This window comes from Geotrypetes seraphini, chromosome 1, assembly GCF_902459505.1.
Source record: "Geotrypetes seraphini chromosome 1, aGeoSer1.1, whole genome shotgun sequence".
Classification (NCBI taxonomy): Eukaryota; Metazoa; Chordata; class Amphibia; order Gymnophiona; family Dermophiidae; genus Geotrypetes; species Geotrypetes seraphini.
The window spans coordinates 322163497-322177675 of NC_047084.1; the positions used below are offsets into that span (position 1 = coordinate 322163497).

General features: G+C 43.4%; 1 protein-coding gene across 4 annotated transcripts in view; it reads left to right on the forward strand.

Moving 5' to 3' along the window:
- The window catches only part of PPP3CA (protein phosphatase 3 catalytic subunit alpha), a 654035-nt gene that overhangs the window by 566354 nt on the left and 73502 nt on the right, over window positions 1-14179 (forward strand). For all 4 annotated transcript variants that reach the window (XM_033956955.1, XM_033956965.1, XM_033956983.1 and 1 more), the window contains exons 9-10: window positions 4287-4412; window positions 6856-6930. In XM_033956955.1, the coding sequence (XP_033812846.1) occupies window positions 4287-4412; window positions 6856-6930 (201 nt within the window). The remainder of the gene's footprint in view (window positions 1-4286; window positions 4413-6855; window positions 6931-14179) is intronic.

Below are 14179 nucleotides of genomic sequence, written 5' to 3' on the forward strand. Positions count from 1 at the left end.
CATTTTGATCACTAAATTGAAAATAAAATCATTTTTCCTACCTTTGTTGTCTGGTCATTATTCAAATCTTTTTGGTCCCTGGCTCTGGTTGTCTTCTGATAACTTCTTTCTCCATGCTAACCATCCATCTTCTATCTCTGTCCTCCCCTTCCGTTTCCCTTCCCTCCACTGGAAGTCTGGCATCTTTCCTTTTTTTCGTCTCCATCCATAGAGCCACCTTTTCTCAACTACCCTTTCATCCAGCATCTCTCCCTCTTTCCCCCTCCACCCCAGAGTCCACCTTCTCTCACTCTCTTTTCCCAACTAGCCTCCTATCCAGTATCTCTATTCCCCCTCCACACCATCTCTTGTGTCCAACTTGTCTCCCTTTCTGTTCCTTCCCTCCCTAAATCCCATTGTCCACCATCTCTCTCCCACTCCTCTGTTTTTAGACCCATTATTTCTTCCCCCCCAAAGTCCAGCATATGCACATCTCTTTGAACCCCCCTTCCCTCCCTCCCTCCCTTCTACACCAGGGCCCTCGTCCCCCGAAGGCCTGTCCCCCCCTGAAGGCCTGCACCCCATCTCTGAAGGCCTGCCTGTCCCCCCTGAAGGCCTGCACTACCCCCCTGAAGGCCTGCTTGTTCCCCCTGAAGGTCTGCACATTCCACCCTGCAGGCCTGCACTGTCCTCCCTGAAGGCCTGCACTGTACCCCCTGAAGGCCTGCACCCCACCCCTGAAGGCCTGCACTACCCCTTGAAGGCCTGCCTGTCCCCCCTGAAGGTCTGCCCCTGCCTCCCCCCCCCCTCCCGGAAGGCCTACATGTTCCTCCCTGCCCTCTCACATCCATTTACCTAATTCCTGCAGCGAGCAGCCTGCAGAGAGGATCGCTGGTACTTCAACAATCCTTGCAGGTTGCCATAGGCCTCAGGAGCTATCTTCCCTCTGCTCCGATCTTGCCTCTGACTCAGAGGAGGGGCAGGACCGTGCCAGAGGGAAGACAGCTCCTGAGGCCTATGGCAACCTGCAAGAATTGCTAAAGTACCGGGAGGCCAGGGAGAAAGCCGGACACCAGAGCTGACTTCCCGACTGACCCTCCCCCCTCGCCCTCTATAGCAGGATCGGCGGCGGCCAGCCAGCAAGAGGCAGCGCTGCCGATCCTGCTTTAGGTGCGAGAGGGGGGGGGTCAATCACAGAACTGGGAGGCCAATTATTGTGAGGGGTTTTAAAATCGTATCGATTCACCTGATGTGAATCGATTTGAATCGGGCAGCACTAAGAAGTCCTCGGCTCTTACCTCAACGGGCTTCTTTCTCCTGTAGTGCGCTACTGACCTTTACCCCGCCTTGCCAGCACTCTGATTGGCCGGCGTTTTTCAAAAAGCGGGTCAGTCAGGATGGGAAAAAAAAAGAAGGGAACCCAGCTCTGCGATCGACTGGGGTTGCCTGAGCAATCAACCAGTCGATTGCGATCAACGTATTGGACACCCCTGATGTAAGGACTACCTAAAAGAAAATTAAGCTGTTGTTTTATTTCATGTCTATATTTACAACTCAGAGCACTACCGGGGTGGGATTAATACATCAGCAAAATAAGCACATGCCTAGGGTCCAAATATTTAAAAGGAGCCCTCTCAGATTTACTAATTCAGTGGTTCCCATAGCAGATATTTATTCTGGTAAGTCAGTAACTAGTAGAAAGTATAGTTTTGGTGGTGGGGAGCCACCTACACACAGATCTATTTGCCTCACCTTCTCCGCATTGGCTTCCAATTAGCCAGAAGAGCTAGTAAATAGAACATCTTTCCAGCTTGATGCTTCCTCATCTTCCAGAGACTTTCTGCAATCAGAACCATGTAGGTCCTCATTTGTGTCACATTTAAAATACTTTATATTATAATAAGGGATCAAATATGCTTGTTTGCCCCTAGGGCCCACCAAAGGGTTAATCTGCCTTAAGTACTACACGGTCGAGTCACATTATTATGACCACCGCCTACCTCTGATGTCAGGAGGCACAACCAATGAATGAATGCACAAGTCGCACACAGACTTCGTGGGTATATAAGGTGGGATGTCAAGAAGTTGCCAATATAGCAACTGTGGCTGTCTTGGGGAAAAAAATGTGATTTATCAGACATTGAAAAAGGCATGATCATTGGCTGTTGGACCAAGGGTGGCAGCATTTTTGAAAAGGCTGCAGTGGTTAAAGTGTACCGTGAGTGGATGAATGGAACCTTTTTGATGACCTGATGTGATAACTATAGTGCAGCACAAGCCATCAATGTGAGAGGTGAACATCGGCTGTGCAGGTTGGTTATGAGCCAATTGGCACACAACTCGCCATCCAAATGAATTTTGTAGAGCCATCCAAATGAATTTTGTAGAATGTACCCATTCTAGGTACATAAAATATATATATATTCTCATCATTCTTGTCTACATTACCTGGTATTCTGAAACAGTAGCATTGCATGATATAAAGACCTCCACTGTAGTAAGCATCCTGAGAAATGTCTTCACATAAATGTGACTGCTCAAGGGAATGCTTTCAGAGCAGAGGAAACCATTCATGGCGTGGATAATGAAGAACATGTATGCACTTTTGAAAGTGAAAACCTTCCGCACCTCAGTATATTACCTCTAAACCAGGGGTCTCAAAGTCCCTCCTTGAGGGCCGCAATCCAGTCAGGTTTTCAGGATTTCCCCCAATGAATATGCATGAGATCTATGTGCATGCACTGCTTTCAATGCATATTCATTGGGGAAATCCTGAAAACCCGACTGGATTGCGGCCCTCAAGGAGGGATTTTGAGATCCCTGCTCTAAACCAAAAGTCTTCTCAAATGCTTCAATAAAGCCCTCAGGTGAGGAAGATTGTCACTGAGGATGGCAAAAATTGGGGATACCTTGCTGTCATATATTGTTTGCAATCTGAGAAGTACCCCAAAACTCAACAGATTTTCCCTATTTGAACAGCTTTATGGAAGAAAGTCCAGGGGAATCCTAGATGTTTGGGAAAGCTTGGCGAAGGATCCAAGCTTAGGTCAGAACCTTATGTCATGTGGATGCAAGATTAGCTCAAGAAAGCTGGAGAAGCTGCTAACTCTGTCTAGAGAAGGCTAAAGTCATGCAAACCCAGAAATACAGCTGCTTTACAGTCCTAGGAGTCTTCCATTCTGGAGACAGAGTTTTGGTGCTCCCACCTCTATCAGAGAGTAAACACGATGACCTACATATTCCGACAGTGAAAGAACTAGCATATTTTCGTGTGTGGGTCCTCGTGAGTGGAATAAGCTTCTGGGATATTTATGACAGCAATCTAGTTTGAGTAGTTTTAAGAAAATGTTGAAGAAACATCTCTTCTGTAAGATGAAATATGGGACTTGATTTATAGTTTTTTGATGTGAGGTGCTGGTAGCCTCTTTGTAAGTTTAGGAGGCTTTACATTATTATTATTATGTTATATTGATTTTTGTTTTGTGATTTTGTTGTGTATGTATTTTACTGTGACCTGCCTTGGGAAAGGCGGGGTATAAAGAAAGAAATACAAATCAGAGAGCAAACAACTTTACAGGTGGCAGCGTCCTTAAAAAGTAATTGAGAAGACAGGACCTGTGGACTATGAAGCAGCTTAACCCAACAAACATCTCAGATCCTAACTTTTAAGCACACCGTATTTATGCCTGGGTTTTCTTAACCTAAATGCCTGTGCCTAAGTTGTGCGCGCAGTGGTGCTTAAAAATACGCCCCTTTTCTGCCCTGCCAACCATGCCTACTTTTAACTACATGCTTTGCACTAGGTGCCTTACTTTCAATTAAAGCCAATTAATGTCAATTATGAGGTGTTAACTACCAATTATCAATTCTGATATAGCCTGTTACTCAATTAAGCTAGACACCTATGTCATCTCAGCACACCAATATAGGCACCCAGCTTTAGGCGGACTTTATAGAATTTGGTTATTAATATATAGGTATGTTCCCGTTTACTGGCGGCTGAAGATTTTACAATGTGTATTACTCATTTCCATTGTGCACGGAGTCTAAGTGGACTAAAACCTACAAGTGTCAAGCCTAGCCACCCTCCTTTGGCACTGCCCATTAGGTAATTTCATATGCGTTTTTTTCTCACACTGAATTCTGTACATATACATGTATTACCCCTGCAGTTTAGTTTCCTTAGTACATGTTGGCAAGATTCTTCTGAAGCAGGCCTAAGAGGATCCAACACAGTTTGGTTGAGCTTTGGCAAGGGTAGTTTAATGAAGCTTTAACATTTTTTTCCTCTCATTCTTTGTTTCTAGCTGCAGTATTGAAATATGAGAATAACGTCATGAATATTCGACAGTTCAACTGTTCACCTCATCCATACTGGCTTCCAAATTTCATGGACGTCTTTACCTGGTCCTTACCATTTGTTGGAGAGAAAGGTATGAAAGTTACTGTTCATTTTCTGCAGTAATATGGAAGTAAACAGTATTGTCAGTTTGAGCAACTCTATTGCTACATATGTTCTGCTGCCGTGTTACAGACCTTCCAAATACTGCGACAAAAAAAAGTAAAGTTGTACTACACACACAATTATTGATATGTTTTTGAACTTCAGTGGCATATTATTCACTACTAAGAGGGCTGTTATCAGGTCCTGTCTATTGTCTGGCAGGTTATTAAACTATTGTGATGGTGACACCCTCAGCGTAAGAAGGATGATTGTCTACTGCAGTGGTGCCCACACTTTTTGGGCTTGCGAGCTACTTTTAAAATGACCAAGTCAAAATGATCTACCAACAATAAAATTAAAAAAAAAATACAACGCACACTGTACGCATAGAAAATGTTAATTATCATTCCTATTCCAGGGTTTTTCAAAGAGGTCATAGCAGATGACTCTATGCACTATCATCTCAGTAACAACCATACAAAAATAGACAAATATACCCCCCTCCCTTTTTACTAAACCACGATAGCAGTTTTTAGAGCGCAGGGAGCTGCGCTGAATGCCCAGCGTTGCTCTCGACGCTCATAGGCTCCCTGCGCTAAAAAACTATTGCGGTTTAGTAAAAGGGGACTTTAGTGTAAAATATAGACAGCAGATATAAATTCAGACACATTTTGATCACTAAATTTAAAATAAAATAATTTTTCCTACCTTGTCTGGTGATTTCATGAATCTCTGGTTGCACTTTCTTCTTCTGACTGTGCATCCAATCTTTCTTCCCTTCTTTTAGCCTGTATGCTTCCTCTCCTCCAGACCTCATTCCTTCCCCCAACTTTTCCTTCCTCTTCCCTGCCCTTTCTTTCTCTCTGCCTCCCTTTCTTTTTTTTCTGTTTCTCTTCTTTCCTTCTGTCTCCCTGCCTGCCCTTTTTCTTTCTTTCTCCCTGCCCTCCCCCAAGCAACTGCCATCGGGGACCAGGACCCAAACCGCCACCAATAACAGGCCCCAAACCGCCACCAATAACAGGCCCGAAAGCCGACGCCGCCCCAAGCTGTCCCTGCTTCGGCCGACCAGCTTTCCTCTCCCCGACGTCAATTCTGCCGTCGGGGAGAGGAAGGCTGATTGACCCAAGATCGTGATCGACCTACTGGGGGAAATGCTGCCGGGTCCTGCCTTCGCGGAAACAGAAAGTAGGCAGGACCCGGCAGCAAGAAGAGGAAATGCTTCACTAACCTGTCTCCCGCCTTAGCCCATAGCGAACGCTTGCTTCAGGGCTCTCAACATGTGTGTGCCGGCTTCCCTTCTCCCCCCCCCCCCCCGGACATAACTTCCAGTTTCTGAGGGAAGAGAAGGGAAGCCGGCACGCACACGTTAGAGCCACGGAGCATAAGTTCGCTACGGGCTGAAATCTCCAAGCCGGTTTTTTTTTTTTTTTTTTTTAATGTTCAGCAGCGGCGGCAGCAGCAGATGATAGCTGGGCGGACCGCCCAGCTAAAAGGCCCTAGAGAGAACACTGGAGAGGAAGGCTGATCGGCCCGGTAGATCAGGACGACAACACAAGTCTATCACGGAGCCCGGGATGGGCTCCGCGATCGACTCACGTTGCCTTCCTGAGCTACTGGTCGATCGCGATCGACGTGTTGGGCACCCCTGGTCTACTGCATTGGTAACCAAGTGGGGAAGGGCCTGTGCACATCAGCCTTAAAACCAATGACATTTATTGAATGTAGTCATATCACATGTATGAATACAAAGTCTGTTTCCTGTGCTTCTGGTTTATTTGACGATTGGTAACCCATTCTGGCACCCAGGTGATGCTAAGTGATTCAGTCCAAGAGAGTATTTCCTTTCTAGCCCTTTTCCAAGCAAGGAATCTGTAGTTACAATTATCCTGGAGGTCATGAAATAGGGGGAAATGGGAGCAGTAGTCTTTTTCAAATCTTTATGGTTTTGTCTTGCCTTCTCTTTGATGTACGAATTGCTCAACTTTGTTTTGCTGTTTTCACATCAAAGGAACATGTGGGCACTTGCATCAGGGTAAGTGGATTTTATGGAACTATATTAACAGACAAACTAATAATTTCTGTATCATGTCATTTGTATGACAACTGGGTTACTTTCAAACCTTGGTGCTATCACCTTTAGTTTGCCTTATTGTAGTTTGTACCCACTGCTGCTGCCAGTCTAAGAAAATTTACAGTCCAATTATTTTTTTAAATTGCTTGTATATTAAATTCTGCATGAAGAATGTGCATAAACTTGAGATTTGTAAGTAAACCATTTGGCTATCCACTTATGCACAGATTAAAAGGGTGCAATAGAAGGTTGACTGAAAATATGCATTGACTGAATTACTGCTTGTAGTACTAAAGGTATCCTCATAACACAATTAAAATTTTGTGTTTAATTTTGTTCCTTCTCTGTTTTTCCTCCCCAGTGACAGAGATGCTGGTAAATGTGCTTAACATCTGTTCAGATGATGAACTTGGGACAGACGAAGATGGGTATGATGGTAAGAGTAATGTGCATTGTGCAGACACATATGCCTTAATTACTCATGGGTCTCATTACTAACCTCTTTCACAATCTCATTCAGGCTTTAATGTGCTACTGAAAACAACTGTGCCGTACACCAATAAATTACGGTGATGCATGAATTTTCTGTGGCCAGTTGAGTACAAGAGGCTTGCTTTGATTGCGTTTTTGGAGAGGGCGACTAAAAAGTGTCTGTTGTTGACTGTGTGCTTAAAAAAAACCTGACTCAATCTTTGACTTAGGGATGGGCAGGCTGGTGCAGGCTGCATTTAGTCCAATTCAAACTTTGGAGGGTGGGAGAGTTGCAAGTATTCATTGTGGCTTGGATAGTATCAACCTCTCTGTGGTAAGGATGGGTCTGATTTCAGTACTTTGCTGCTTTCAAATTGCTGCCTAAAGTCATATCATGCCTGCCTACAAGGCAAGAAATTCTGAGACTAAAACAATTGTTCACATATCTAAGAATAGTGAGCCAAAAATGTTTGGATTTTACTCCAATCCAAAATGAGCCCATTGAAACCAGAGTCAGAATCTAGTTCTAGTTGTTATATCCATCCTATAACAAGTGCCCGAGATTCCTAAATTGAAACTACACTTCCCCCTCAATATTTGCGGAGGTTAGGAGCAAAGCCAGCCCGCAAATAACAAAAATTCACGAATAACTATAGGGTCGACTCTGACCCACCCCTGGCTCCCTCCCGCCTCCTGGACCCCTCCACAACATACTTTTTAAAGCCTGGTGGTCTAGCAGTGAAGCAGGGCAGGATCAATCTTTGCACGCTCCTGCCCTGTGGAGAGCCACAAACCAAAATGGCTGCCATGAGTTCTGGCTCTGCACAGGGCAGGAGCGTGCAAAGATTGATCCTGCCCTGCTTTACTGCTAGACCACTTGGCTTTAAAAAGTAAGTTGTGGAGGTAGATGGTAGGGAGCTGGGGATGGGTCAGGGTTGGCCCTAAGTAGGTTGTGGAGGGGTCTGGGAGGCGGAAGTTGGGTCAGAGTTGGCCCTAAGCAAGTTGTAGAGTTTTTTTAAAAGTAAGTCTGGGAGGGGGGGGGAAATCAAAGTCGTGCATGCCGAACCTGCAAATATTGAGGGGGAAGTGTAATGTCTTTGTGCTGCTTGTATCTAATAAGTGGGGCCACCTCCGAAACAACCACTAGTTCAGCACAATATTTCCATTGTTTTGTAAAAGGTAATGGTTGAGGTTCAGATTCAGAGAGACACATTTAAATATACAGTACAGTAGATTGATATTAGTTGCAAGGACAATGGAATAGAAAATCACCACTGAAAGATGTTCATGTGCTATTCTTTATTAAATCACATGAAATCATTTGGTATATAATGTAGTAAAGCATGAAGCAAGTCCCTCTGTTCTTCCTGTCAAAACAGAGGGTTCTCAGATCCTATAATATGTGTCCTGGAACTGATCGGCTTTTTTTTTTTACTTATGGGCAGCAACGGTGCAGCCAGGCAAGTAGTAGAAACGAGGAATCATTCATGCATAATGGAGGGCTCAGCTGCTGACTAATCTTTCCTATTCCACAGTAGAGGAAACCTCCCTGCAATTCTATTTGTGTAACATAATAGAACACTCTTTTCTTATTAGAACTAATGAAATATATGTGAATAATTTAGGTTACAGTCGCAGTCTTCAAAGACTTTTATCTCAACGGGCCAAAATTGCAGGGTCAGTAACCTACACTTCAGTGCCTTAGTCTTTTGTCCAGGTACAAAAACAATAGAGAAATCAAATTTTAAAATGCTGGGGAACACTTGAAAACCAGGAAGATACAAAGAAGCACCAATAAAATCTACATTCATAAATAATGGAAGAAAGAGGGAACAAAAATACAATACAATGTGACTGGCCCAATGTACAGAACAAAATCAAAGCTAATGAAAAACATGAAAATGCTAACGAGGAAAAAATGAACAATGCTGTAGAATTATGAATACAAATTGTGATATATAAGAGCCCCATTGTCAAATAACCTTCCCCGTTTGTCCGTCACTAGACAATATGCTCAGAATTCTTTACTGTATAATGGTATAAGCCCAAAGCTCTGGTCTATATACCTAGATCTGTTTTTCCACTTTCAGCCAAGTTGCATGACTCATTATATTCAGCCTTAAATTCTGAATCATTTAGGCAGTGTCAATGAGTACCTATATGAAAGCTGATTAGAAGTTAAATATTTGCTGAGTTGTAGGGAGAATTCCATTAGAATTTTGGGTTAAATACTTGCTTAGAAATTTCAGTCCACCTGCTCCTTTCTATTTCCAGTTCATTCGGAGCCAATGCTTAGACTGTGTTCAAAACTACCTAAGGACTTTTTCATCTACTTTATTTCCCCCCCCCAAACACACCCTCTTTGATCATTGTGATGACAATCAGAAAGGAAGATAGGGGAAAAACCCCACATTTCAATTGTTGCAGATGATAATTCAGAAGAACTGAAATAAACCATAAGAACATAAGAAATGCCTCTACTGGGTCAGACCTGAGGTCCATCGTGCCCAGCAGTCCGCCCACGCGGTGGCCCAACAGGTCTAGGACTTGTGCAGTAATCCTCTATCTATACCCCTCTATCCCCTTTTCCAGCAGGAAATTGTCCAATTCCTTCTTGAACCCCAGTACCAGTGTGAAACCAGAAGAGGAAATAGAGTAAACTGGTGAATAAATAGCAAATCATTGGGATTTGATGATATTCACAAAGGTGCCATTCATTTGGGTTTTTTATGCTAAAGTGTGTTAAGATTTTGCACCTTAACAGCAAAAAGTAACCCACAGTGTGTGCTAAGCCTGTGCGCTAATTATTGAAGGTGTGCTTGGCATGTCCTCTGCAATTACCACACTGAAAACTATACTAATGTGCTTAAATCTGATTGTAATTAGTACAGATGCACTTAGGGCCAGATTCTATAAATGGCACCCTAGTTAGGCACTGCTAGGCATCCTAACTAAAATCCACACTTAACCTAAATTACTTAAATAGTATACTAATTGACTGCGCCGTCAAATTAAATTAAAAGTCAGGTGTATAATTCCGCATGGCGTTAGAGCCTTAGAACCACAGTAAAATAACTATCTGGGAGCATTGGACCAATGCTCTTGGGCCTTCAGATCCTCAGGCTGCTGACTTAAAATGCACCCCCTCTGCACAAGGGCTACCTTTATAAATCAATGGTGGTAGGAGGTGGGGTCTGGAGAGTCCAGGAGTATCCAGAGGTTGTGTTGGGGTCCACGGGAGCAGGATCCAGGGGGCATCTGGGGTCTTCAGCAGCCAAGAAAGGAATGACTGGGCATCACTCCTACTAAAAATCCCTAGATGCCTCGGGACCCCACCAGGATAACATCCGGATGCCCCAAGACCCCCTGGACTACAAATGATTGATAAAGGTAGCCCCCGTGGGAGACTGATGTTCCTGGGCCACGGGAATATTGCTGCTTGTGAAGTGCCTTGTAAGCATGAGACGAGTGGAAATTTTTTCAGTAGTCACACCACAGTTATGGAACTCACTCCCAGGTTATATCAGAGAAGAACCGGTACTAGATAGGTTTAAAAGTTCTTTGAAAACTTTTCTTTTTAAAGACGCTTTTGTAAATTAAATTTCTTCTTCACCAATAGCATTACTTCCTTTTTTAAGCATTCTGTTCCTGTACTCCATCCCCTTCTTATTATGTGATCCTTCATGGTTGCCTTTCTCTAAAATTTTGTAGTTCCACCCTTTCTCCTCCTGTCATCTGTAAGTTTGTCTATAAATTTGTTATTGTATATACAACTAAGTGTTTTTTGTCACCCCAATATTATAAGTGTTTCCATCAAATTTTACTGTATTTCCCCCATGTATAGGCCGCCCCTTTGTATAAGCCGTAGGAAATGCCGATATAGGTCTGAAAACTCTTAGATAAGCCGCCCCATGTTACTAGCCGCAGCTTATCTAAGAGTTTTAAAACCTACATCGGCCTATACAATGGAGCAGCCTATTCATCATCCTCCCTCCCACCCCAATTAAAAACCTCCCAAACCAGTAAATACCTCCTGGACAGTTGCCGGCTGCCTCCTGCGATGTTGCGGCCAACAGTGCAGGGCAGGAGTAATCTTTTCAGCATCCAGCCTAGCCCCGCTCTGCTTCCTCAATGCCTGCCGTCAGTTCTCACAAGACTGGATGCTGAAAAGATCGTTCCTGCCCTGCACCGCTGGCCGTGACATTGCAGGAGGCAGCCAGCAGCCATTCAACAAGGGAGCTAAGGTATTTTAATAGGTACGGGGGACTCCACTAGCACCACGGCTGATCCTTATATGGGCGGCTTATCTGTGATGTCTTTAGATAGGCCGTCCCATATAAGGAAGCTGCACCCACTACATTAGATTGTAAAACCCATTTATAGGCTGCGGCCCATGGGGAAATACAGTAATAAACATGAAACGTTATTCCTCTAAGGTAGGATTCAGCAACCTGTAGTACTAGGATCCTGCAGGTTGCTGAATTCCGTAGCAATCAAGGTACAATCTTTTACCGCACCTTGATGAATCCATCTCTTAAAGGTAAGTGGAAAAAGAGATGAACATTTGTAAACTACAAGAAAGTCTAAGAGCAGCTGAATCCTCTTCCCTAAAATTTAGATCAGGACTAAAAAGTGCATCTCTTTCCCCTAATCTTCCCAGGTTCCCTTGGCTGACCAGAGCAGTGGGAGCATGCATCAGCTGCTGCTTTGCTCTCTTCTCTTCATTCTTCTACTCCTGTCCTTTTTTTTTATTATGTTAATGATTGTAGTTCCTTTTTATTTTTAACGTTTCAATTATTCCCATTGAAAGGCGGTATATCAAGATCCATTATATATTGGAAAACCTTGAAATGAAAAAATAAAATATCTTTTTTTTTTGGTACATCTTTGTTCATTTTAAAGCCAAAAATAAGTGCAACATATTATACAGTCATTTACACTTTAACAGCACTTAAATTCAATCAGAATTATATTCTATGGCAAATACATATATTATCCCCCCCTTCTACTTATTCAAAAATTTGCACGCAAAATTGAAAAAAAAAAAATCTTCCCACCCTCCCTGGACATGAATTATCAAAGGGGAAAATCAACAATCACTCCTTATAGAATTTTGTCAAGTCTAATAGATGCTGGCACTATTGTCTCGAAGTTGGGACATTGGATCATCTATTGTACTATTGTCCCTTGATACTTAAATTTTGGAGATCCATCTGGAATCAAGTGAACAGAATATTGGAAAATCCAGTGGCATTGACATACGATACCATGATATTTGGTACGTTAATGAGGGCTAAAAGCCAAATATCTGCTCGGAATAACAAACTTCTCTTTATAATGACAGGGGTTGACATACAACTTATTTTGAGGAACTGGAAAAACTGGGATCAGTTAAATCAGTGGCGTACCAAGGGGGGGCGGGGGGGTGGTCCACCCTGGGTGCATGCTCCAAGGGGGTGCACAGCCGGCCGGATCCGGAACCTCCCGCGCTGCTACAAGCGGCACCTCAGCGCGGCTGCCGTACTTATAACAGAGCAGAGTCGGCAGCCACGCTGAAGTGAACGAAGGTCCCGCGATGACAGCGCCGCCTACAGCCTCTGTTCCGGAAGAGGTAAGTGACATCGGGGGGGGTGTGGACTGGCAGCCGCAGTCATCGCGGGATCTTGCCGCAACTAACTGCGTCTGCCAGCGCAGCCCCCTCCGACGTCACTTACCTCTTCCATCCGGAGTAGAAGCAGTCATCGCGGGACCTTTGGGATGGAGAAATAAAGGAGCATAGTAGGGTAGTGAAAGGAGGTCAGGGTGGCATGGAAGGGTGTGGAGGGTGAGAAAGGGAGTCAGGGTGGTATGGAATCATGGTGAAGGATGATAAAGGGGGCTCAGGGTGGTATGGAAACATGGTGAAGGGTAACAAAGGGGGTCAGGGTGGTATGGAAGGGTATGGAGGGAGACAAAGGAGGGAGTTCCAGGCAAATACTGACTATAATTAAGGAAGAAACTAAGGATTTTAACACTGATGTTGTTATCCATCTGGGAACAAATGACCTGGCCAACAACTCCACACTTGCAGCACAGAAAGCTTTTCGGGAGCTTGGTGAGGGCGTGAAACCTTTTGTAAAGACTTTAGCTTTTTCTGAAATACTGCCTGCATATGGAAAAGGAGAGCAAAGAGTGAAAAACACAGAGGACTTTAATAGATGGCTCAGAGCCTGGTGTCATCAAGAAGGCTTCAGGTACATAGGAGGATGGGGAAATACATGGAAGGACAAGAAGCTATATTGCACTGATGGGCTACATATTACTACTCAATGGCTAAAGTAGGCAAAGTCTTCTTTACCAAAAACAAGCACAACAATCAAAACTGAAGACTAGCATAAAGCGGAGTTCTTGCTAATATCACAATACCGCTCTCAGAGACCTGTAATGGTTAAACACAGCTGTGTTCTAAAACCGCTTTGACAGGTGATTGGTATCATTCATTGAGCCGGTATATATATTGTATATTCTTTTTGTGCATATTATTGCAACCAACTATACAGCTCTTGTAAAGTGCAACGTGTAATAAATATTTAAAACGTATATGAAAAATATGTATCAAAAATTTTTACTTAGAAATTGCACTTATCTTATAAAAGCTGGTTCGTAGTTAACGAATGGCTAAACGCCCTACGGGACCCATTTCACCATATGTATTGGCTTCTTCAGGGGTCATATCATTGAAAAAGTGCGACGTGGATTACGTGGCCAGCGCCATTTTTTCATGTGCACACGTAATCCACGTCGCACTTTTTCAATGATATGACCCCTGAAGAAGCCAATACATATGGTGAAATGGGTCCCGTAGGGCGTTTAGCCATTCGTTAACTACGAACCAGCTTTTATAAGATAAGTGCAATTTCTAAGTAAAAATTTTTGATACATATTTTTCATATACGTTTTAAATATTTATTACACGTTGCACTTTACAAGAGCTGTATAGTTGGTTGCAATAATATGCACAAAAAGAATATACAATATATATACCGGCTCAATGAATGATACCAATCACCTGTCAAAGCGGTTTTAGAACACAGCTGTGTTTAACCATTACAGGTCTCTGAGAGCGGTATTGTGATATTAGCAAGAACTCCGCTTTATGCTAGTCTTCAGTTTTGATTGTTGTACATATTACTACAGCAGGAAAAAGAAACCTTGCAGAGAAATTTAGACAATAT